At 45.6% G+C, this 23,870-nt stretch overlaps 1 protein-coding gene across 3 annotated transcripts in view; it reads left to right on the plus strand.

Annotated features, from left to right (window-relative positions):
- Positions 1-23,870, plus strand: part of ZDHHC14 (zinc finger DHHC-type palmitoyltransferase 14) — a 266,729-nt gene that overhangs the window by 137,835 nt on the left and 105,024 nt on the right. For all 3 annotated transcript variants that reach the window (XM_059401334.1, XM_059401336.1, XM_059401335.1), the window contains exon 2: positions 20,402-20,562. In XM_059401334.1, coding sequence (XP_059257317.1) covers positions 20,402-20,562 — 161 coding nt within the window. The remainder of the gene's footprint in view (positions 1-20,401; positions 20,563-23,870) is intronic.

The following is a 23,870-nucleotide window of genomic DNA, read 5'->3' on the forward strand; positions in this document are numbered from 1 at the left end:
AAAGCTGACCAGCTGGTCACTGTCCCCAAGGGACTCAGTGTCCCTTTGAGTAAGAGGAGTGACAAAACCCGCAATTGGAGCCCAGCAGGGGAGTGAACGGATGCGCAGGGTGCTTGGGTGACACAGAGGTAGACACTAAAGGGCTGGGAGGGTAGCTCAGGAAGGACTTCTCGGGAGTGGGTGGCACTTGAGCCAAGTAGAGAGGAAGGGAAGGGCATTTGCAGGACAAGCAATGATTTCCAGGGTCACTTCCAGATCTAAAGGTTGAGTCTAACTGGAGTGCATGATTTATGCCGAACTCTGGGCAGATGGGTTTCTGTTTGCATCCCAGCTGTGTCCTTGCCTGGGGCAGTGGCCCTGGAAAGAGTCCCTTTCCCATTATGACTGGTGGCGGAACCTGCAGGGAGACTCGGCTGTTTCCCCCCTGCATTCCTGCCTTTACGCACTTTGGCTGCCCATGCTTCTAGGTCTTTCTTCCCCAGCTGTCATGGCACAGAAGTTCTACTGGAACATATTTATTTATTTATTTTTAAAGATTTTATTTATTTATTTGACAGAGAGAGATCACAAGTGGGCAGAGAGGCAGGCAGAGAGAGAGAGGAGGAAGCAGGCTCCCCGCTGAGCAGAGAGCCCGATGCAGGGCTCAATCCCAGGACCCTGAGATCATGACCTGAGCCGAAGACAGAGGCTTAACCCGCTGAGCCACCCAGGCGCCACTACTGGAACATATTTAATTAGAGATTACCTGGTAGTCTTAGTTTATGCAAGAAGCAAGTTCCTGAAGATCTCATATGAGTTAAAACACATAATCTGAGACTAGTTTTCCTTAGAAGTAAGTAAGGATGTGCTCTTCAAAGACATAATCTGCAACCATTAAAAGGATATTTGTGCTTGTTTTGAGCAAAATGTTTGAAAAGCATAATTATACACACATAATAGTGTTTTACAATCTTTCTTTCCAAAGTTATTACATTTTTAGTGTTTTCCAGTATCAGCACTAGCACTTACCTCTTAATGATCACGTCAATGACATTTCTATAGGACATTTTCCAAAGATTTTAAATTATGTCCAGTAGATATTTAAATAACACAATCGTCACTAAAATCCTGTACATGTGTTCTGAGACACGGAGCAAAAGTGTTGGCCATAGGATGCTGGTACAAGGGATGGCTGGTGTGTCCACTGACCTGGGAATAGCACTGAATACTCCTTCTTACGAGGGGACTGAGACAGTAGTGTGACATAGTTGACCATTCACTTCTTGCTATTGGTTGACAATTCACTTTAAAATGACATGGTTGGGGCGCCTGGGTGGCTCAGTGGGTTAAGCCGCTGCCTTCGGCTCAGGTCATGATCTCAGAGTCCTGGGATCGAGTCCCGCATTGGGCTCTCTGCTCAGCAGAGAGCCTGCTTCCCTCTCTCTCTCTCTCTCTCTCTGCCTGCCTCTCCATCTACTTGTGATTTCTCTCTGTCAAATAAATAAATAAAATCTTTAAAAAAAAAAAAAATAAAAATAAAATGACATGGTTCTTGATAATTCCTTTAATTCAGAGGGCTTTGGAGTTTTGCACATAAAATGAAGCTTTATCAATACTTCTATAATCTTACTATTTCCAATTCACATAAATTGAAATCATATAAAATGTAGCTGTACTCTGCCAATATGTCTGTGGGGGAGGAAAGGTGAAATGTGCGTGCAGATACGTATTTAAAACCATGGAATGTTCGAGCTGAAAGGCTCATTTGGGGGTTTAATCCAACTTCATTGACAGATGATGAAATAGGGACCCAGGTAGGTAGAGTCAGGAGTTCACACAAGTGAGTCAGATCTTTGCTTTGCATTATAGTTTGGAGTCTGACATATTAGCTAACTCTGAACTCCGACTCAGTGCCCACCATGTAATTTAGCTCAGAAAATTCTGGAGGTCAGCCTTGAATAATGGACTCCTGCATTTTCCGCTCTGAACCTTAGCTTTAGAGCAAGGGGTTACTTAGGGATCGGGAGAGGCCTGTCTGTTTCCTGGAAGGACAGTGCTCAGGAGCAGCGGGGGAGGGAAGGTGCCGACCCTAAATTCCTGGCTGGGCCTCCGGACCCCCAGCCACAGCCCTCCCCTATCAGCAGCACAAGGAGCAGCTTTGATTCTTTCATTGAGGGTTGATGGCATCAAGCCTCCCAGTCCACAGGGAGGAGCATAAGGCCCCAGAATATAGGGGCAGCCTTTGAGATGGTTGCCTTAATTAACCTAATGAACCTGTAAATTGCTCAAGTATGTAATAAATTGTGTTTAAAAAGCCACAAAGCCAGGCTGCACAAAGATACCCAACTCTGGCCTGAAGGGGTCCTAGATTTGCCCTTTACACTCACTGCTTGGATGACCTTTGCCAGGTTGCTTGAGCAGCTCTGTGTGTTCCTCTGGTCCAGCAGCTACCACGGGATTGTCGGAAGATTGGGTGCGGACTTTGTTTCAGGCTCCTGGACCTGTCCGTGCAGCTCGTTCCCGCCAGGCTTTATGAATGCAGATGTTATGTCAAAAGCCAAACAGATAAAAATGGCTTTCACAACGAAAAAGGGGAAATCCTGCCATCACATAATTAGAGTTAAGACTCGATGCATCCTCTCAAATTCAATTCAGACATTAGCGAGAAGCTCGTAAATCTGAGTCACAGACAGGAATGGATTTGACAGTGTGTCACTGGTTTTCACACTGACTCTTCCATTAAGTGTGGGGGTGTTGGCTTGTTTATGGGCCTGTTGGCTTCCCCTCCCCCATTTCCTGCCCCTGAGATCTTGAGGAAGTAACTGGCACAGGAAGCATGGGCATAGGAAACGAGATTCCAGGAGTCTACTTCCTAGTGGTATGGATTTTAAGGAAATTATTTCTTTTCTGGTCCCCAAAAGTTACCAAACCTATTTTTTTTAAAGATTTATTTATTTATTTGAGAGAGCGAGAGAGTGTGAGCGAGCATAGAGGGAGAGAATCTCAAGTGGACCCCCTGCTGAGCGAGGAGCCCGCTTTGGGGGCTCCTGACCCTGAGATCACAAGCCTGAGATCCTGAGCGGAAACCAGGAGTCAGACACTTAGATGCTCCCGAAAACCGTTTTTAATCATTTTTTTTTATTTGACAAGTTATTTAGAAGTAATTTTTAATGATTTTTAGAAATCTCACTGTAAATTCTGTTTTTCTTTTCTTCCCTTTATTCTTTTCCTTTCCTTTCCTCCCTCCACCCGCTTCCTTCTCTCCAGACAGACCAGGTTTAAAAGAGCTGAGGCCTTACACCATCAGGCTCTGGCCCTGGCAGGACCGCTGGCCTGCTGTCTGTCCTCCCAGGGGCAGACAGGGGGTGGGGGGGGATGGATAGTTCTGCCCGCCTTCTCCCAGGCTCTCTCTCTCTTTCTCTTTCTCTCTTGAGCCTTGGGGGCGTTTGTCAATATGAATCTACAAATGGTATTTTCAATTTGCCCTTCTTCCATCACTAGTGAGATTGATGCCATCTTCATTTCTTCTGTGTTAAGGTCTTTCCCTGCCCTTTGGGGGTGGGGGCATCTGCTTTGTTTGGTTTCACGGCTTATGTAATAGGTGACGTGTGATCTAGAAATGCCTTTCTCGGCTTGTCCTCATCCACGGTATGTTAATGGAACCCCCTGGACTTTGGCCCGTGCTGTTCCTCTCTTGAATCTTCACTGCCTTTGACATTCTTGTGCTTCTTGTGGTGTCCCTGTGGGGGTTCTAGTGGGAGGCTGGGACCAGGGATACCAGACATGTCTGGTCAGTGGCTATGCAGACCCCACCAAGAGACTTCTGACTTTAAATTTTTTTTTTTTTATTTTTTATTTTTTTTTAAAGATTTTATTTATTTATTTGACAGAGAGATTACAAGTAGGCAGAGAGGCAGGCAGAGAGAGAGAGGAGGAAGCAGGCTCCCTGCTGAGCAGAGAGCCCAATGCAGGACTCGATCCCAGGACCCTGAGATCATGACCTGAGCCGAAGGCAGCGGCTTAACCCACTGAGCCACCCAGGCGCCCCCTGACTTTAAATTTTATGCCTCTCACAGTCCTGTCAAACTCCGGGGGCACAAAGGTTGGCATAGTCAGATTCCAGAAAAAATATTCTTTGAACTTATTAAGAAACAAAGACTCATTGGTAAATGTGTATCCCTTACAATTTTGTATAAAAGATGGAACTAAAATGGGGAGGGAAACAAAATGTTTGGTGATCTGTAGCACTGCAGTTTTTTCCCCACATCCCAAGGGAGTCCCGAATATCACTCAGCCAGTCAGACAAAATCTCAGGTTGGAAGGATTTCAGGATTTATTCCATTAAGTGATTCTGTTCTAGTCACTCTAGGAAGAAGAATATTCCATTTTATTCGGCAGATGTAACTTCTGAATGTAGTGTGTGCCTGATGGAGCTCTGTGTGTGTGAGTGAGCTATTGCTGTGTAACTATCATCCCACAGTTTTGTAGCTTAGAACAACAAACATTTATTATCTCAAAGCATCTGGGTCAGAAATCCCACACAGCTTAGCTGTGGCCTCTGGCTCAGGTGTCCCGCCAGGTTGCGGTCATCTCAGGGCTCAGCTGGGGGCAGACCTGCCTCTAAGTTCACTCCTGGGCCCGTTGGCCAGTGGCCCCCTTTGTGAACCTTGTCCCCGGAGCCTCTCCATAGACTGCTCACAGCATGACACCAGCCAGGCCTCCCCACAAGAGAGCGAGAAAGTGAGCAAGAGGGAAGTCGCCATCTTTTTTTGTGACCTAATCTTGGAAGTGAGAACTCATCACTTCTCTGGCCATTTTCCAGAAGTCACCAAGGCCAGCCTCCACTCCAGGTGGGGCTGAACACCAGGAGGCCAGGATCGCCAGAGCCATCTGGTTGGCTGCCCACCGTCCTATGAAAGGACTTTCTTCTATGGTGTTGCAATTGAATGATTTGGGGCATCCAACAGCATGACAGCCGAACCTCCTTTGGTCCCATTGCTGTTCCATGGCTGTGGGGGACCGGTCTTCATAGCCAGCGAATCGCACAGAGCCAGTTCCTGGTTTCAACCTCCATTCTCCACCACACTTCTCTTTCACAGACTGCTTACTCACCCTCTTTTCCAGTGGCTTCCGATCACTTCTTGAGTTCCTCTCCGAGCTTTGAAGCCATACTTCTTCCCAACTCGCTGGCCTCTGAAACAAACACACAACCTCATGGGCTTTAACTTTAAACCGCAGGGAGGCCACTGGACCAGACTCAAACCAGGAACAACAAGGAAGTATGGAAAATTACGAGAAATCCACACAAGTGCCAGACTAGCTCCTGTAGGAGGAATGGAATAATATTAAGGGAGTACACAGTATATATCCAGGGCTTTGTGGAAGGTCTTCCAAACAGTAACCTGCCAGCTCTCAAGCCAGCACTACACTGGGCATGTCAGTACCTGTAATTTACAATTGTTCCAGCTCAAACAGGTGGAAACGAAGACTCAGCAAGAATGAGTAGCTTCCTCAAGTTCATAGACTAAGTGCCAGATTTAAGATTTGAAGGCACTTGTTCTGATTCCAGTACCTAAGGCCTTCCCGCATACCATGCAACTTGTCACATGCCCTCTGGACCCAGTCCTCGGATTCTGGGGTAGAAGTGAATCAGGTTCTTATCTTAACTGTCAGTCTACTTGGTCTTGTCAGGGTGAAGTTCTCAGACGCCAGACAAGGCTAGGGATAAGATGGTACCCCTCCTCAGTCTCTTCTAGAACCTTCTTACACTCCTGCGTTTGCCAAAGGTGAAGTATTTTATCATTCAGGCATCTTGCCCACCTTTGGCCTTGTGAATGAGGAAGGAGCTTCACTGCTTGTCCCCACATTGGCACTAACCTTGAAGTGGCCCCCGTGTCTCCCCCCTACTTCAGAATTTGTGAACCCGTCTTCCGCTGGACCAATGTGTATGCCCCAAGTGTCAGTTGGTCAGGCTGGTTCCACTCTTCAGACCTGTGGGCAGAGCTGATAACCATGTAATTTACCAACTGCCGGAGCAAGACTTGGAGGACTATAACATGGGCAGACATTAGCTTTATTTCCTGGCTCATGGAGAGGTCTGCAGGGTGTGGGGAGAAGGGCTAAGGTGGTGAATGGTGGCTGGGGAACACAGAGACACTTGGGAAGCATTTTTAGCAGTGCAGAAATGTACTTTCTGTGTAGGTACATGGGTTTATATCTCCCTTCCTAGTAATTTGAAATACTTTGGGGGTCACAAACCCCTTAAAGAACCCACAGATCTTCTCCTAGTAGACTGCGAAGCCCATAACCTCCAGATTAAGACATGGCTGAAGGTATGGCTTGGCCTCTTCCTGACCACCTGAGAGCAGGTTCCCATGGGCAGGCCTGGCTCCCTGAGAGCCCCTACTCCCTTCCAGACTTATGGCTCCCCTTAAGGAGAGGCAGACTTCTCAGCTCACTTATAGAACAGCACTGATTAATACTCCTTGTCCAGTTTACCCATTCTCCTAGGTTCTGACCCAGATGTCCTATCCAATAACTCCTCTCTTTGAAAAAACAGTTTTGCAAAGCTTGCTGTTATATTTAGACAACATTAAAGTCCTGTCTTCTTGCTCAGGGCAGCAGCAGACACACATTCCTCTGAGGAAGAAGGAGAGGGGAAACCCAAACTGATGGAAACTTCTGCTTGAAAAAGTCTTCCTCAAGAACTGTCCAGAATGAGCCTTAGAGCCACAAGATTTTGTGACTGAGCCCACAGACACAGCTAGAGCATCAGGGGCCAGCTGGGTGGACGTCTGCTTCTTGACATCATAGAGTCTCACAAGTGCTTAAAACATGAAGTGGTTTTCCTTGGCAGTCACATGACCGCCCTCTCAGGTAGTTGTTTCTGGAAATGTAAAAGGTCACCCTCCAGACATGGCAGTTCTTTGGACTTCTTTAATCCTACAGACTGTTTGAACCAAGTGAATGATGCCTGGCCCAAGCCCCAGATGAATGAGCACTCGGTTCCGTGGGAGACGCTTTCTGATCTCTCCCCCAGTCTTCTGTATCGTTCTCCAGCTTCCTGGTTGGATCTCCAGCTTTGCCATCTGCTCAGCAAAATTCAAGGAATGTGTGGCAGTGATTTAATTTATTGTGCTTTTCATGACAGTAACACCTTCCAAAAATTCCATCCGGATAGCCAGGCATAACTTCCTTTGCCTAAACCCGTGTTGTTGGGCTCTCGTTAAATATGCTTTTCCCAGATGTCTTCCCATCATATGCTATAAGGTTATTTCTGTGATTTTCTCTAGAACTACTGAACACCATTTGCCTTTTGACCTCCCCTTTTAAGAAATTAAGAGTCATGTTTGCCACCGGGCTGTCCTTAGGAACCTGTTCTATTTTGAAATGAACTGAGAAGATCCTTATCTCAGAAGTGCACAGCTGGAAAGAGACAGCATGAAAGTTGAGCCACAGAAGAACACAGAAGAAAGTTGAGCCATAGAAATGAACAAGGGGTCTAATGGAGTGGTTGAGGCATTAATTGGTCAATACGATATTTTTCAGTTTTTTTTTCCAGTGAGTTCAAAGAGTTTCATAAAAAGTCCATCACTGTACTCAGCACTGTACTCAGTAATGTAAAGTACTATACTCAGTACTATCTAGTAAGAATACCCAGGCTCCTGGGTGATACCTGGCACCTTCCACCTGTTCTCACCTGAGGTTCATTGTCTTGTCTGCTTGACAGAAGTCTAAATCAGAGCCTTAGACTCAGTCCCACTCTGGCTTCTGGGAAGTAGGGGCTCTGGACTTTCTGTACCCCATCCTCTTCTTAAGAGAAGCAAGTTACTCCTTGGGTATAGCCTGGGAACTTTAGGAAGCTTTGCTTTTTTTCATAAATGAGAGTTTTGCTTTAGCACTATACCCCTCAGAATCCCCCAATACTGAGGCAGTACTAACCAGGGCTGTGTGTGTATGGCACAAGTAGAAATAGCAGGAGTGTTTTCATCCTTCAGTGTCAAAGCCTGTTTCACAGGGACTCTGGGGATACAGGCACTCTTCTAGGCAGAAATTATGGAGCTGGTTACATATCAATGGAACTGAGAAGCAGAGCCCAAGAGCAGTGTTCTTGACCTTGGAGCAGTAAGATTCTCTCCCTCATTAGTCTTCCCTGAAGCTTAGGGGGCACCCTAAGCAGTTAAAGATCTGTGTGTCCGAAATATGGCTGTACCCCTTTCCCGTGTCCCACGCATTAGTGGCTCTGGCTCTCCGCCCCCTCACAGCGGCCCTCTTCACCCCACGGTTTGGGCCTCCAGCCAGTGCTCACAGCACAGGATCCTGGGCTCAGCTGCCTTTTTGGCAGGTCTGTGAATTGTTTCCTTTCCTATCCATCTGCTGGTGATCCATCATTGGGAGGTGCTATCTCTCATGACCTGGGCCTCTCCTCTCTCCAAATGGGGCAAGGCACCTACCAGCGGAACCAAGTTTCAGGTTTTCTAGGCATTCTTAATTGCACATGATCAGGGTAATTGGGATCATGATAGATCATGATAAGAAGGTAAAAACAAGTACAACAGTTACTATATCTTACTAAGAAGGCATAGAGGGTGCAGATCAGAACTGGAAGTAGCCAGGGCAGGGGGGGCAGTAGGGTTGGGGTGAGGGGTTGGGTGAAATAGATGAAGGGGATTATGAGGTACCATCTTCCAGTTATAAAAGAAAGAAGACAAGGCAATGTGATGTGCAGCATAGGGAACATAGTCAATAATATTGCAACAACTTTGGTGACCGAAGGTAACTAGTCTTATTGTAGTGATCATTTTGAAATACAGATAAATATCAAATCACACTGTTTTACACCAGAAACCAATACAATATTGTATGTCAATTATTCTTAGATTAAAAATAAAAAAATGCAGACCTCATGGTGGTGTAATTGAGAGAATGTGCCCTGGGCATGTGGGCTTTGAAGACAGCCTCATCTGATATGATTTCTTGTTCTGAAATGTATGGGCTGGATGTCTTCAGTCAATTCCGTGAACCTCTTATGACTTAGTTTCCTCATCTGTAAAATGCCAAGGTCATAGACTTTTCATAGGGAGTTCATGAAATATGATATGCGAGACTGTTTGAAATGTAGGTTCTCGATTAAAAACTGGAAACTTCCATCCTCTCCCTGCAGTCTCCCTCCCTAGTTGACTGTTCCTTTAAAAGCCCTGTGACCACATCTGTGTGCCTTGCAAGGGCGGACTTCCCCTCTGTATCTGTCTGATCTGACCTCGCCTTCTAACGGGCTGGATAATTACATGGTAGGAGTCTTCCCCACCATCAAGGAAGAGAGAAGCCTTCACCATTTTTTTAGTGGAAAAGCACTTTATACAGTAGAATAACCAGTAGCATGGGCAGTGTTTAGGGGGTAGCAAAAGAAATCGTCTGTTCATGAACAGTAAGTGCTGTCCCTTTAGACTAGGGAAAAATTAATCTGCAGCCCCCAACAGCACCCCGTATCCAAAAACTATTGGTAAATTGCATTTTGCCCATTTTAAATTTCATTTTGTTTTTATTTCTACCAAATATGTCCTTCTAAAATTGTCCTTACCCAATGGGCTCCCATTTGGTGTCAAAATGTTCATGGGCTTGTTAAGTTGGTTACCTTGCTTTGTTGTTATTTCTCTCTTTTGGGGAAATAGAACTTTTTTCCTTAAATACATGTGTAGACTTTTTCTTCTCCCCTCAAAAACACCGTATTTCCATTCTGAGTAAGTGTCATGTACTCTTTTTCAAACAATGGTGTCTGCTATGGACAAGAACATCGTTCTATAAGTGCATGAGTGAAGTTGCTTTGCCATCCAAAGTCATGTGCATTCTTGGTCCCAATGATTGGCGATTTCTCAACTGTATTTATCCTCCATTGTCTTACTTCTGAGACATTTATAAGGATGGGTATGTTAAAAACCAAATCTTCTCTCCTTGATCTTAGAGAAATACTATAAAGGAAATTTGCTTGGTAATTCTTCTGCAAAAGGAAGCATGTGGCCCTCCTTCTCCCCTCAGGAATAGGAGAAAATTAACTGTGACATCTGGGTGAGTGGAACGTTAGCAGGATAGGAGAGAGCTATCAGCAGAAGTAGGGAATATATCGAGATTGAGGTCTGCTCATCTTCACGCATGGTTTCCTTAACATTGAACTCCATGACTCCATGAACATTGAACTCTTTGCGATACCTTGCTTTGCAGCTCCAGCCATAGTGTGGACCTCGAGCTTGCGGGTTTGCTCTGATGATTCTATTAAACTCAATTTGGCAAATACTTGCAGAGTGCCTGCCCTGTGGCGGGAAGTGTCTGGGGTACTGGGAATAGAGGAGTGGACCAATAGCCTGCAAAGGCCCCTTCCTGCTGGACTTGTCCCTGCAGGGGAGTCCAGTCCAGGTAGGTCTTAGAAGGCCCCACCTTCTTGCTTGGTGGTCGACCACGGAAGGCCAGGATACAGTGAACACAGTTGGGGGTTCTGTGGCTCCAAGTTCTTGTAGGTGCTATTCTAACCTTTGCTTAGCTTAGCTGTCAATACCCACTCTTCGCCAGTCCTATCCAGGCCCAGGTCAGCTGGTCCCTTTCAGTGTTCCCCCAACGTACTCTGTACTGCTGTCACCAGACTTGCTATTGTGTGTGTAGTTACCTAATTTGGGGGTCTGTCTCGAGAGCAAGGATCTGGTCTTGATTTTCTTGTATCCCTGGCATTTGGCCTCGTGTGTTGGCATGTAGTATGGGCTCGCTGCAAGTGTGAGGAGTGATTGGATGAAAGAAGGTGACGTAGGACGTCCCACAGTATCCACAGGGCTTGCTCTCCATCTGTAGAAACTTCCTGAAACTCACACAAAGGTCGAATGGTTATGGTTCTGAGGTGGTCTTCATAACACTCAAGTCCACTTTCCTATATCAGTGGCTTCTAGAGTCTGGAAGGAGATGCCATCCCCCAGTGTAATGGAGGTTGGGGCCACACTGTGGCAGAGGTCTCAGTGCTATGCTTCCTGATTTCACATACCCCGGGGTGGGGTTGCTGCGGACAAGGGCTAGCAGGAGGGAGGAGAGAACAGACCACATAAACAACAATTATATGCTGAGTGGTACCAGCAGGCATCGTAGGGTCACTTTCCAGCAGAGAACCCGACGTTCCCCAGTGTCTTGGGAAAGAAGACAAGGCCCATTGGTGTCCACCGTGCAGTCTAAAACAAGGCAGAGAATTTTCATCCTGGGAAAGGTTCTCCTGAACATATAATGATTACACTAAATTGTGTTCTGTTGAAAATGTCTCTGTGTTGAACGGTCTGTTCAGCCATGATGCTTCTAACAGAGCCGTCCGCCATTTGGGTTCAACTCCAAGAACATGGCCAGTGTATGAAAAATTTAATTTACTAGCTTTTCATCCCTTCTCATTCCAGAAGGCCTCTTTCCCCGTCCTGCCATCCTCGGACCCAGCCCCAACCCAAGAATAGGAAGAGGTACACGACAATGAGTCCGGGACCCCAGATCCCCAGAGGGCTTACCGGGCCATGATGGCGCCCGTGTCCCGGTGCACATGGGTCTACACCTCCAGCCTCCTTCTCAGCTGTCTCTTGGGTTTGGTTTTGTTTCTCACTGTGACATAGGAAGACCAGGGCATAGTTGTCTCTGCTGTTGATATATAAATGTTCAGTTTAAGGTGAAAACCCATGAGGGCAAGAAAAGGAGAACTTTCTTCTGTCACATGCCTGTGACAGTCTGTACAGAGCAGTGATGTGAGGCTCTTGTATCTTTAAATAGATGCTACCCCGTACCTCGTACCACACTGACCTCATTAGATGTACCTGCAGAAATCAGGGGCTTTAGCCATTTGAGGTTTTGCTCTAACCTCGAATATGCATTATTGTCTATATCTATATCTATATTGTCTATATCTATATCTTCTTTATAGATAGTTGGAGTTTTTTTTTATGACAGCAGAGAAAGATTTTAATATTTGACAATTCCCCCTTTTTTTCAGTTCAAGGAGAATTTATGCATTTATTTTTAATCATCTATTTTCTACTGCAAAAATAAGCCATGTTTAGAAACTTAAGTTTAGAAACTCCTAGGATCTGAGCAGCCACACTGGCATTCTGGGTAGGGCCAGGGCGGAGGCTAACTGTCCTCCAGCCACCTGGTCTAAGTCCCCACGTCCCACTGTGGCTCTCAGCATGTCCCCGGGGCAGATAGCTTCCTCTCTGGTCTTGTCATTTCTTCTGGCCTAGGACACAAGGGGAGCTCGGCGATGGCATTACCGTGGCCTGGTACTTTAGTAACCATACTCTGCCCGAAAATGACAGGTCATCTGAGTTAGGACTCTAACAGAAAACTGGGATGTATGGTCGCCTTGCCTAAGTAATCACGTGGGTCATGAAAGAGCCGGTCTTTAGGGCAGAGAAATCCTGGCTTTCCTCCCTGGGGTTCACACACTAGCCCGAAGCCTTCGACTTCCTGGAATTTTAAATCAAATTCAAAATCACTCAGCAGAAACTTCGAAATGCCACCATTCTCCCGACAAGCTCTTGACCTTCTCAACAGAGGCGCAGGTGACGGGCTGCTTATACCCTGTGCATTGAAACCTCCATTTTAAACTACAGACTCCCACGTTCTGGGTCTATAATTTGACCTCTTAGGGTACCGGGGGAGGCCCTTTTAGAATCATGAAACAGATTTTGTCACCAAGGAGCTGTAGAGGCTTTAGGGACGACGGTGCTATCTGGGGACATCTAGGCAGAGACACACCCGGCTGGGAGGCCAGCAGGAAGAAGACAGCCAGGTTCCTCAGGGACGGTCCTCTTCTTGGTCTCTGGGTTTCACCTGCCTCCTACCCCTCAGAAAGCCTGAAAGCTTCAGTTCTCAGATCAGAAAGTAGACACATGTCAGAATGAGCCTGCGGGGACTCTGATGACTCTGTGAGCCACATTTACAGTTGACAAATGTGTGTGTGGATTTCTCCTCTCTCCCAGCCTTTCTCTCTGGCTTTGAGCTTTTCCTCCCAGTTTTCTCTTGTTATGTGCACCCCCTTTGTCCCTGGATTCATTTAATTAAATTCCCTCCTTCCAAGGATGCTTGGATGGCTCAGTCGGTTAAGCATCTGCCTTTGGCTCAGGTCATGATCCCAGGGTCCTGGGATCGAGCCCCACATCGGGATCCCTGCTCAGGGGGAAATCTACTTCTCCCTCTGCCTCTCCTCCTGCTTATGCATTTGCACCCTCTCTCTCTCTCTCTCTTGCTGTCAAATAATTGAATAAAATAATCTTTTTTTTTTAATATGCTTTGAGGTTTTTGGGGGGGCTTTTTTGTTTTTTTAGATTTTGTTTATTTATTTGACAGACAGAGATCACAAGTAGCCAGAGAGGCAGGCAGAGAAAGAAGAGGGGAAGCAGGCTCCCTGCTGAGCAGAGAGCCTGATGCAGGGCTTGATCCCAGGACCCTGGGATCACAACCTGAGCCGAAGGCAGATGCTTTAAACCACTGAGCCACCCAGGCACCCCTGAATAAAATCTTTTTTTTTTTTTTTTAAGATTTTCTTTACTTTTTTGACAGAGAGAGATACACAGCAAGAGAGGGAACATAAGCAGGGCGAGTGGGAGAAGGAGAAGCAGGCTTTCCACCAAGCAGGGAGCCCCATGCAGGACTCAATCCCAGGACCCTGGGATCATGACCTGAGCCGAAGGCAGACGCTTAACGACTATGCCACCCAGGTGTCCCTGAATAAAATTCTTTAAAAAAAAAAAAAAAAAAAAAACTCCCTCCTTCCAGATCATATTATGTGCAATGAGCAAGTAGGGGGCTTTCTAGACCTGGAGTTCTCTTACAGGGAAATGATAGTCTTAAGGGTTAATGAAATCATCACTTTTCCCCCATTCTAGAGTTGTGAGCGGATGTTATTTCTGAATCCACTTTTTTCTCTATTTGTCTCTAGGTAATGTGCTTATCTTTGCCCTGTGGTGGTCCATTTACTTCTAAGTAGGTGATTAAGGAACAAATCATACAATTAATGGTGTTTATGTCCCTGCCTATAAATGAAGACTACACTTCTTTTACAGTGACTCATATGAAGAGGAAAAGATCATTTTTATCACAACCCTCGCGACCTCCATTCCTCATAAGGCTACTCTGTCATTATTTCAGACATGTGAGTCATTGGCTCAGATTATTTCATTTTATGATCATTTGCCCTAGCTATCCATTACCAAAATGCATTGCAATCAGGGTTCTGGAATGTAAAATAATAGGTTCACTTTGTGATTTCCGAAACACAGAAATGTCTTTTGTTGGTGTATAGCGTCACAGAGCCAAGGCTGTCTCCCCCTTCCTGTATGGACTTTCACGGTGGGCCTCATTTCTCTGTAAAGAATAGTGATTCTGGTGTTTACTTGTCCATACGTACAGGACAGGACGCAAACATCAAATGTAGGCTGTGTTGTGTCGGGGTCATGAGCCACAAAACAGAATTTCTTTTTTGTTTTCCTGTGTATGTGTACCCATTTACAAGTGAAAAATTAAAAGATGACTCAAATTGCTTTGATATAAGAAAAGATTCTTTACTTTCTGTTCCAAAGGCCACCTGGTTTTAATGCCTTTGCCACATCTTGTTAATATTTTATTTTGTTTTGTTTTTCTTTTTAAGTAAAGCTAATCTCCGCCCGCCTGCCCACCCCGCCACTGCCCAAAAAATGTCCCGTGGAGAAACAGAGAAATCTGGCTACCCAGTAATGAAATCCAGATTTCCTCTCTGAAATGTCTCTGAAACTAACATGGCCCAAGGAGTTTTGTCCAAGGAATTGGTTGTATGTCACATTCAAACCGGTGAGCCATCCTCTAAGTAGGAATGCTGAATTAAGGACGGCACTGATTCTGGGATGTCAGTATCTGTTTGATGATAAAACAATGTTGTAGGAATTAAGGTATGGGCTCGGGTAACAAGAGCACCCAGAAAACTACCCTATCCCATCAATAAACACCAAAGAACAAGTCATTATTTTGTATACAGATTTGAGAAGATTGCTGGTAGAATTGAAAACATTCTTTCTCGGGGCACCTGGGTGGCTCAGTCAGTTGAGCATCTGACTCTTGATTTCAGCCCAAGTTGTGATGGAGTTTGCTTAGGATTCTTTCTCTCTCTTCCTCCATTTGGGATTCTCTTTCTCCCTCTCCCCCTACTGCTCTCCCTCTCTCTTTTAAAGATTTTATTCATTTATTTAAGAGAGAGAAACGGAGATAATAACAGAGAGCACGAATGGGGAGAAGTGGGAGAAGCAGCCTCCCCGCTGAGCAGAGAGCCTGGTGCAGGGCTTGATCCCAGGACCCTAGGATCATGACCTGAGCTGAAGGCTCAGGTCATTTAACCGACTGAGCCACCCGGGCATCCCTCTCTCAGGAAGGAAGGAGGGAAGGAAGAATAGGAGGGAGAAAGGGAGGAAAGAAAAGAAGGAAGGAGGGAGAGAAAAATATCCCTTTTACCTTTTTGATAATGCTACATTTTCTAATTTTTACCTGGAAAAATTTTACCTCTGGCATCCAACGAGGTAACAGTCTGTTGTGGGTATTCATTCACCACAAGCCAGAGCCTACCGACCACCACTGACGCGCACCATTGAGGGGAAAGGGCCCTGGCATGGCTTCTTATCAGGTTATCATTTCTTTGGTCTGGTGCTAAATTAGCTCATTACTTTCATGTTATGAAAACACATGCTTTCAGATTCTTTGCAATTTTTTTCCCCTTTCCTGACACTTTCCCATTGAGCTTTATGAAGACTAAATCGCTTAGAGCCTGTTTTCCACAGGCCCTGGGCTGTATGTAGGTCACAATTTGGCTAGAGAGAGGCCTCCATTTAGGTTTGTGTCTTTGGCAGCTGCATCATCTTGTATCAGATCCAGGCCCTCGGGGGAAGGAGTCTTCCTCCTCACAGATGGCTCTCAGAGTTGGAGATCCCAGCCACAGTTGCTCAGAAATGTGAAGGAAACATTTTCCAGTTGTCTGAGCTCGGGCTAAGAATTTTCTCTGCTCCTTGCCGTGGCTGGGCTATGAAGCCGTGCTGGCTACGGGGGCTTGGCTGGGATTTCCCGTTAGCCTTGCCTCCTTCCGGAGGGAGGTCTAGCGAGCTCTGTCGGGGGCGGGGTCTGCTGATTGCCTTGTCTTTACCAGAGGGACTTCATACGTTCTCCACTCTCTCCAAGCAGCAGTGGGAAGGTGCCCTGATCTTGTCGTGCACTTAGGGGTGTGAATTCTGCTGCTTCTTATAAAGAGTGTTGTCCAAGATTTCAAAGAGAAACTGGACATTGTGCTTTGTCTCACAGAGGTAGGTTGTACAGGGAGATGGTCTGTCCAAAGTTGTACCAAAATAAGGAGTTTTATCTGCTAGGACTTCAGGCTGTGAAGGGGTTAGAGGTTCTAGTTAATGTTCACAGGTGCAAACCTATTTCACACTCAGCTCTGTGAACTGGGGAGAACCTACCCTTCTCCTGGCCAGGGAAGCTTCCTGGGTGAAATCTTCTCAGCACCTGTTAGGAGGAAATTAAGCTCGTACCTAGCAGGCTTAGAAGACAGAGGATCTCTCTGACCTTTGAATGTCACGTGTTAGCCAATGAGGGCAGTGGGCATCGTTGGCGGGAGATGAGGAGAGGCAGGTGGAGGTAAGGGGAGGCTTCTGGAGCTGTCAGCCTGGAGAAGTGGCCAGAAGTGTCCCGTAAAGATACCAGTGCACTTGGGACAACAAGAAACTTTTTAGGACATGGCTTACTCATCAGTGGCATCTTGCTCGAAGGAGGCACTCTGTGAGACCTGGAGCACATCAAGTTTGAGGTCAAGCAAGTAAAAGGAAAGACAAGTACACTGTCACCTAAGATCAACTAAACCACCTTCGCAAGGGGGTTTCCAGCAGGACTGAAGTAGGCTCCAACCTTGGAGAAGCCAGAGGGACCTAAATACATCACAGCTCGTGACACCCATTAAGATCATGTCCTACTGCCCGGTCTGCCCCAACATCCTGTCCAGCTCTGCCCTGGGTGCTGCTGCGTAATGACTCTTCCAACTCTTTCCTATCCAAACTCATTAATGATGAGAAAGAGGAGAAAACTTGGCCTGCACTTTGAATTCTGGGAAATCATCTTCTATACAATCATTTCTCTAACCATTTTTATGAAATACATACACACACACAAACACACACACATTCACACACACACAGAGTCCACCTAGAGTAGATTCTTTTAGGCTACAAAAAATATTTTAGGGCTACTGATTGAAAGGGGACATGCCCCTGATATTTATTGCAATGTTACTAACAGTAGCCAAATTATGGTAAGAGCCCAAATGTCCATCAACAGATGAATGAATAAAGATGATGTATGTGTACACACACACACACAGAGTAATACTACTCAGCTATCAAAAAAAATAAAATCTTGCCATTTGCAGTGACATGGATGTAGCTAGAGGGTTTCATGCTAAATGAAATGAGTTGGTCAGAGAAAGACAAATACGTATGATCTCACTCTTATGTGGGAATATGTGGGATTAAGAAACAAAACAGATGGACATAGGGGAAGGGGAAGAAAAAGAGAGAGAGAAGCAAACCATAAAAGACTCCTAGTGATAGGGGTTGATGGAGGGAAGAAGTGGGGATGGGCTAGAGGGGCAACAGGCATTAAGGAGGGCACAGGATGTGATGCGCACGGGTGTTGTATGTAAAGGATGAATCACTAAGTTCTACATCTGACACCAATTTTACCATATATGTTAACTAACTAGAATTTAAATAAAAACTTGAAAAAAATATTTTAAGACTATTATAAATAGAGGTCTATTAGGACTAAGTTCAGTTTTATGCCTTCAATAGGGACTGTGTTTATTTCTGATTGTGGTACCTAACGCATTTTCAAGTTTTAATACAATGGGGGAGGTTATTTTTTATTTGATAATAAGTATAGTAAAGATAACATCATTTTTATGACACAAATACCTTTTAAGGACCCTCTGGAGTCTACGTTCCTTGCTCTTAGCTCCAGGTTGATGTGACAGATTTACTCGGCAGACTTGCAGCAATGAATTTTTATTACAAGTTCTTCACAGAAGCTTCACATCACAGTCCAAATGTGCCAAACGTAACATCGTAGACATGAGGTGCCCAAGAGGCACCCATCCCCAGAGCCCATCGCATCACCCTGTACCATGAGCTGGGATTCAGCCCCATACAAACATTAGGATTCCAACTTTGATTCCGTCGTTAATGTGATTTTGATTGTCACTTTATACTGAATCCCTCAGTGGGGCCATCTTTTAAAACCTTCTAATTGTTTAAATCTTATTGCAAGAAAATGTTCCCTTCACAATCCAGGATTAGACAGTAAGTGCCATTTACCAGATTATGGTGTCCCCAGTCTCTTAAATGTTTGTTTATTTGACCTGAAGCTTTTCACATTTTCTAAGGAAAACTGGAACCCCATTAAAGGGTATTAATTATGTCAGGATTTGCCAGACTACACTTGAGGAAAGCAACGTTGGTTTTTTTTTTTTTAATTTAATGCAGAGCAAAATCAGTTGGATTAAAAACATCCTTTCCATTATTTAACGGAATACTTCCACCAAGTGGATGTCTTTAGGTTAGACGGTCTTGTATTCCTTTTTTCCACAGCAAGTTCTTTATATCTGCTGGCTTTTTTTTTTTTTTTTTCCAAATTCGCTTTCCTACAAGAAACCCTGAGGATGTTTAAAAAGGCTCTAAGTGTCTGGGAGTTTGGACAGGGTCATAGTGATGCAGGAAGGACAATGGACTGTTTTCCCGTGAGTCCTATGAAGGGAAGTCACAATGACAACCCAGCAAGTTAAGTGTGACATGATATCGGTGATGGTGGTTTTGTTCTGTTTCTGCAGAGCAGTTGGTGTGGGAGAGATGAAAGAGATATTAGAAATGTCATATATTTTGTTCCCAGGTGATTTTCCTGGAGGCCACGGGCCTAGTCCTGTTGGGGGTCACTCCTCTACCTTCTTAAAGTTGTAGGAAATTCTGTGGGTTCCTTTCAAACAGGGCACTCTGGAGAGGCCTTTGGTCTTCAGATCGCAGTAACCGTCCCACAGAGACCTGTCCAATTTTCCAGGTGTCTAGAAGACCAGATGTTCTCACGGGCCTGAGGCTGACCATCATGCCTGAGGCCATCATGCCCTGTGGTCTTTGAGTCCTGGGACTCTTGGCGAGATCCCCTTACCAACCTGTCAGTGACCTTACCATTTGCTCTGCAAACACTGCACAGGAATGGGGTGCTGGTCGCTAGCATTCCCAGGATGGAGCCCCTTGTCTTGACCAGATCTTTCCACCCCACTCCCTCTCTTTGTTTCTTCTCGAGTATGGACACGAGCATCGGCCAACGGGGTGGACCATCTTGGAGGTGCTTCCCATTCCAGATATGACAGTTCTTTGATTCCATCTTGTGTCCCTTGGTGCCCATGATGTGACTGAACGTGGTGACAACAGACTGATCGTGGTCATGGCAGATCCCACTCAGCTCACTCACTCACCTCCAGGCATCGAGGTCATTCTCACTCTGCTTCTCGCCACCTCCATGGAATCAAGGGACCTTGACAGTGGGCCCGGCGCTTGAAGCTGTCCCGGAGCCCACTGGCACAGATGTTAGTCTGCCCGACTCATCCCAGTCCTCGCTGCACATCAGCTCCCAGGACTGAAGGACAGTGAGGACGTTTTGTAGAACTGAGTTGGGCCATGTTCTTTAGTTGGTAGCTCACATGCCTTCTGGAAAGCAGGAGTGTATCATATCCCAGCTGCCTAAATCCTTTTAGCCTCTTCAGACGCCTGCTTGCAAGTTCATTTCCATTGCTCATTAACCTCTTTGGGAGAGCTTAGTTCCAAAAGATTGAAAAATGTTTTCTTGCCTTTGAAGGATGAATTTACCATTCTTAGCTTTTTCATGCCATGAATGTGTTTGACTCAGGAAGGAGAGGCTGGGTCTGTTGAAGATGGCTCTAAGCTGGTGTCTTCTTTTACGATGCAGTTCCAGGGAAGGGCAGGCAGGTCACACAAATTCACGTGCTATATTGACCACAAAGCATCCAAGCCCAACATGTCCTATGATGATTACGGAGCACAGTGACTGTCCCTTGCCTGCCCGTGTCTTTCCCAAGGAGCACCATGGGAGCAGAGGGCCTGGGTTACTGCGGCCGGAAAGGGAGGGTTCGATTATCCACAAGAGAGAACTGTGGACCTCCCCAAATGGAAATGCTTAACATAGATGAATTTTTAATGGAAATCAATTTTGCTCCTCTAATAAGCCTTTCGGCTTCTTGGAAGATACAGACCGTGCCCTGTTGATTACTGACATTGTATTTCCTTTCTTTTCCCCCTCCCCGCTTCCCCTCCTGGCCTTTCCAACCTGTTGGCAGCTGCCCGTATCTAGCAGTGAAAATCACCCCCGCCATCCCCGTGGTTGGTGGCATCCTCTTCTTCTTTGTGATGGGGACCCTGCTTCGCACCAGCTTCAGTGACCCAGGAGTCCTTCCGCGAGCCACGCCCGATGAAGCCGCTGACCTGGAGCGACAAATAGGTAACCTTGATGGGCTGCCCTTAGCCTTGGGTCCCTTCCCACTGGGGCTCAGCTGCCATGTGGGAGGACAGGCCCAGGTGCTGGTGCAGGACGGGCACTGGACAGTGGCGCGTAACCAGGGAGGCGTCCGGGAAGTCCTCATTTCCTCGGTGGCAGGACGGGCTGAGTAGGAGGTGGGATGTGAAGTGGTTGGAGGTCAGCCCAGGGGCTGGTGGTGCCACCAAGCAGCGGTGCCTCCCTCATGATGCTCTGGGTCCTGATGTGTCTTTGAAACCCAAGCCCGGCTGAGGAAGAGCCTCTGTCCTGTAAGACCTGTCGTTATTAGGGGCAACTCTGTGTTCCCTTTACGAGCGTCCTTCTTGTTCCTGGTTTCCTAGAAGCCTGGGGAGGTTACGTCTTCCCCTGCTGTCTCATTGATCCAGCCTAGGACCCAGAACTTTCTTTATTAAGGCAACAAAGATATATGTTCATGGTATATGCGAAGATGAAGAGCTTTCATTTTTCCTTAGATATTGGAACCCTGTATTGAAATGTAAAAAGTTTACAGGGACCCGTTTTAAACATATTAAAACAAATCCTAATCCCCTGCAGGGTAAACTTTTAATGTTCCCTTTTTAGTTAAAAAGAGAACTTCTCGCTCTTAAAAGTTTGCATTTGTGAATTCGTAGCTTTGCAGTGACACTATGATAATTTGACAAGTGTGGCTGAGGGGTTGTGGTGACTCTGTGTGAATGTAAAGCTTAGCATGAAAACCCATCTGACACTTCCCTCCTGCTGTTCCTCTTACCCTGTGGGCTTCTCTTCCCAGCCTCACTCAGCCAAAAGCCCCGGCTTTCCGGTGTCAAGAGATAGGAGCGTGGGTTCTGAGAGGCAACATGTGCTATGGACTGCCCTCTCCAGGTACCAAAGCATGGCTATGTCCTCTGGGCATCTGCCTCCATCCTTCATTCCGGCTGTGCAGAAGGGGAGCAGTAAAGGAGTTCATGACGGGAGTGTATGGTGGTGGTCCTCTGGCTGCAGCCTTCTTGTGTCCCGAGGCAGGCAAGCAGAGGAAGGAAGAATCAGCAGTGGAGAGACAGTCTCTTTCTTAGCCAGTGCATCTTGGGATTTCAAGACATTAATTATATATTAATTCATAATTTAAAGGCTTACATTTATAGCATGTAAATCCTCTGTAAAGGCCATCCACAGTTATCACTGAATTAACCATACCCAAGTAAGTTTGGGAAGAAGACTTGATTATGACATTCATTTTGCAAATAAGGAAACGGAGAGCCCCATGGTGGTTAACTGGGAGGAAGTGGCAGAGCCAGAGGCTTGAACCCAGGTCTCCTGGGTCTCAGCCTTTATTCTTTCCAGGGTGTCATGTCTTGGGGAGGAGACTGGTCCAGTTTCCTTCAGAAACAGAACTGGGCCTCTGGAAACTGCATAGCCTGTACCCACATCACCTTAGCACACAGCTTGAAAACCCTCTACTCAAGCAGTGTGTTGAGTACCTTGGTCTTTACACTGGCCTTGAAGCATTTTCCTGCTGCAATCCTATTTTCTTTCCCACCTCTCAGATAGTGCAAGGAGCATCTGTGAAATCAGCAAGATTGGGAACTGGGGATGACAAGGAGTGCCACTGAAATTCTCTATCATAAATGCAGATTCTAAGAGGCACAGAGTTTCTGTTCATCCCTGTTAATATTGAGGAAGTTGAGTGATCTACTAAAGTGCTTTTTTTTTCCTTTGGCTTTAAGTTGATAACTCAAGAGTGGTTTTTTCAACATGAGTATTTTTAACACCAGCTCTGCCCTACCCACATTCTGAGACACAGAATCTGTGAAAGTACTAGATGGGGTAAAGGATGAAACCAAATCTTGTTTCAAAGGAGGGAGAGGGGAGGGTCTTTAAAGACAGGACAGCATGGCAGACTTGAGTGGCTCTGCATATCCTATCACCAAGAGACAACAAGAAAACTGGACAAAACAATCACAGCCATTTCATGGGTCTAGAATTCAACTGTATTGAGGGACAGTTATTCATGAAAATCTAGTGGACTTTGGATAAGAATACTGGGTGTCTGTGATAGTCTCACCCAGGGCTGGTCTAGTGCCCACCTGAATTCCAAAGGTAAGGAAGTTCTAGCTGGACAGGGAAGACACTGAAAATCAGCAGCTTACCTGCCTGAGGGGCTAATTTGCTTTGGAGTGAAATACGGAAAAAAAGTCAGTAACTGAAGTTTCCCCTTAAGAAACTAGAAAAAGGGCAAACTAAGAGTAAGACATATTGAAGGTGAGAGTGAAGGGGCGCCTGGGTAGCTCCACTGGTTAAGCATCTCCCTTTGGCTCAGGTCATGATCCCAGGGTCCTGGGGTCAAGTCCTTTATCAGTCCTCAGTTCGGCACTTTGCTCAGGGGGGATCCTGCTTCTCACCCTGCCTGCTGCTACCCCTGCTTGTGCACTCACTCTCTCTCTCTCTCTGACAAGTAAATAAATAAAATCTTTAAAAGAAAAAAAAAAGATGAGAGTGGAAATCAATGAAATAGAATACAGAAAACACAGAGAAAAATCAGTGAGACCAAGAGTTAGTTCTAGAAGATTAACAAAATTGATAAATATTGAACTATACCATTCACCACTCCTTCCAAAAAAAGACATAGAGAAGATACAAAGTACCAAAATCTGGAAGGGAAGCAGAGGCATCACTATTGACCCTAGCACATTAAAAGGATTTTAACTTTACGCCACAGATTAGACAACTTAGATGAATGGACAAATTCTCAGCAAGCCACAATTACCTAAAGAATGACTCAAAAAGAAATAGAAAAGCTGAAGAAAGCCATAACAAATAAAGAAATCAGCCATCCATATGTAGAAAGATGAATTTGAATCCTTACCTCACACCATACACAAAATTTAATTCTAAATGGATCATAGACCTCAGTGTAAGAGCTTAAGTTCTAAAACTTCTGAACAGAACTTAGAGAAAATTCTCATGACCTTGGGTTAGGCAAAGCATTCTTACAAAGGGGTGCCTGTGTGGTTCAGTAAGTTAAGGGACCAACTCTTGATTTCAGCTCATGTCATGATCTCAGCATCCTGGAATTGAGCCCTCTTGGGCTCCATGCTCAGCACAGAGTTTGCTTGAGGATTCTCTCTCTCCCTGTCCCTCTGTCCCTGCACCTCCCCCACCCATGCACATGCATGCTCTCTCTCTTTCTAAAATAAATAAATATTTTTTTAAAAAAGAGTTCTTACATAGATACCAAAAGCATGATCTGTAGAAAGAAAATGATAATACATTGAAGTTCATCAAATTAAGAC

Source organism: Mustela nigripes, chromosome 5 (assembly GCF_022355385.1).
Source record: "Mustela nigripes isolate SB6536 chromosome 5, MUSNIG.SB6536, whole genome shotgun sequence".
In the NCBI taxonomy this organism is placed as follows: Eukaryota; Metazoa; Chordata; class Mammalia; order Carnivora; family Mustelidae; genus Mustela; species Mustela nigripes.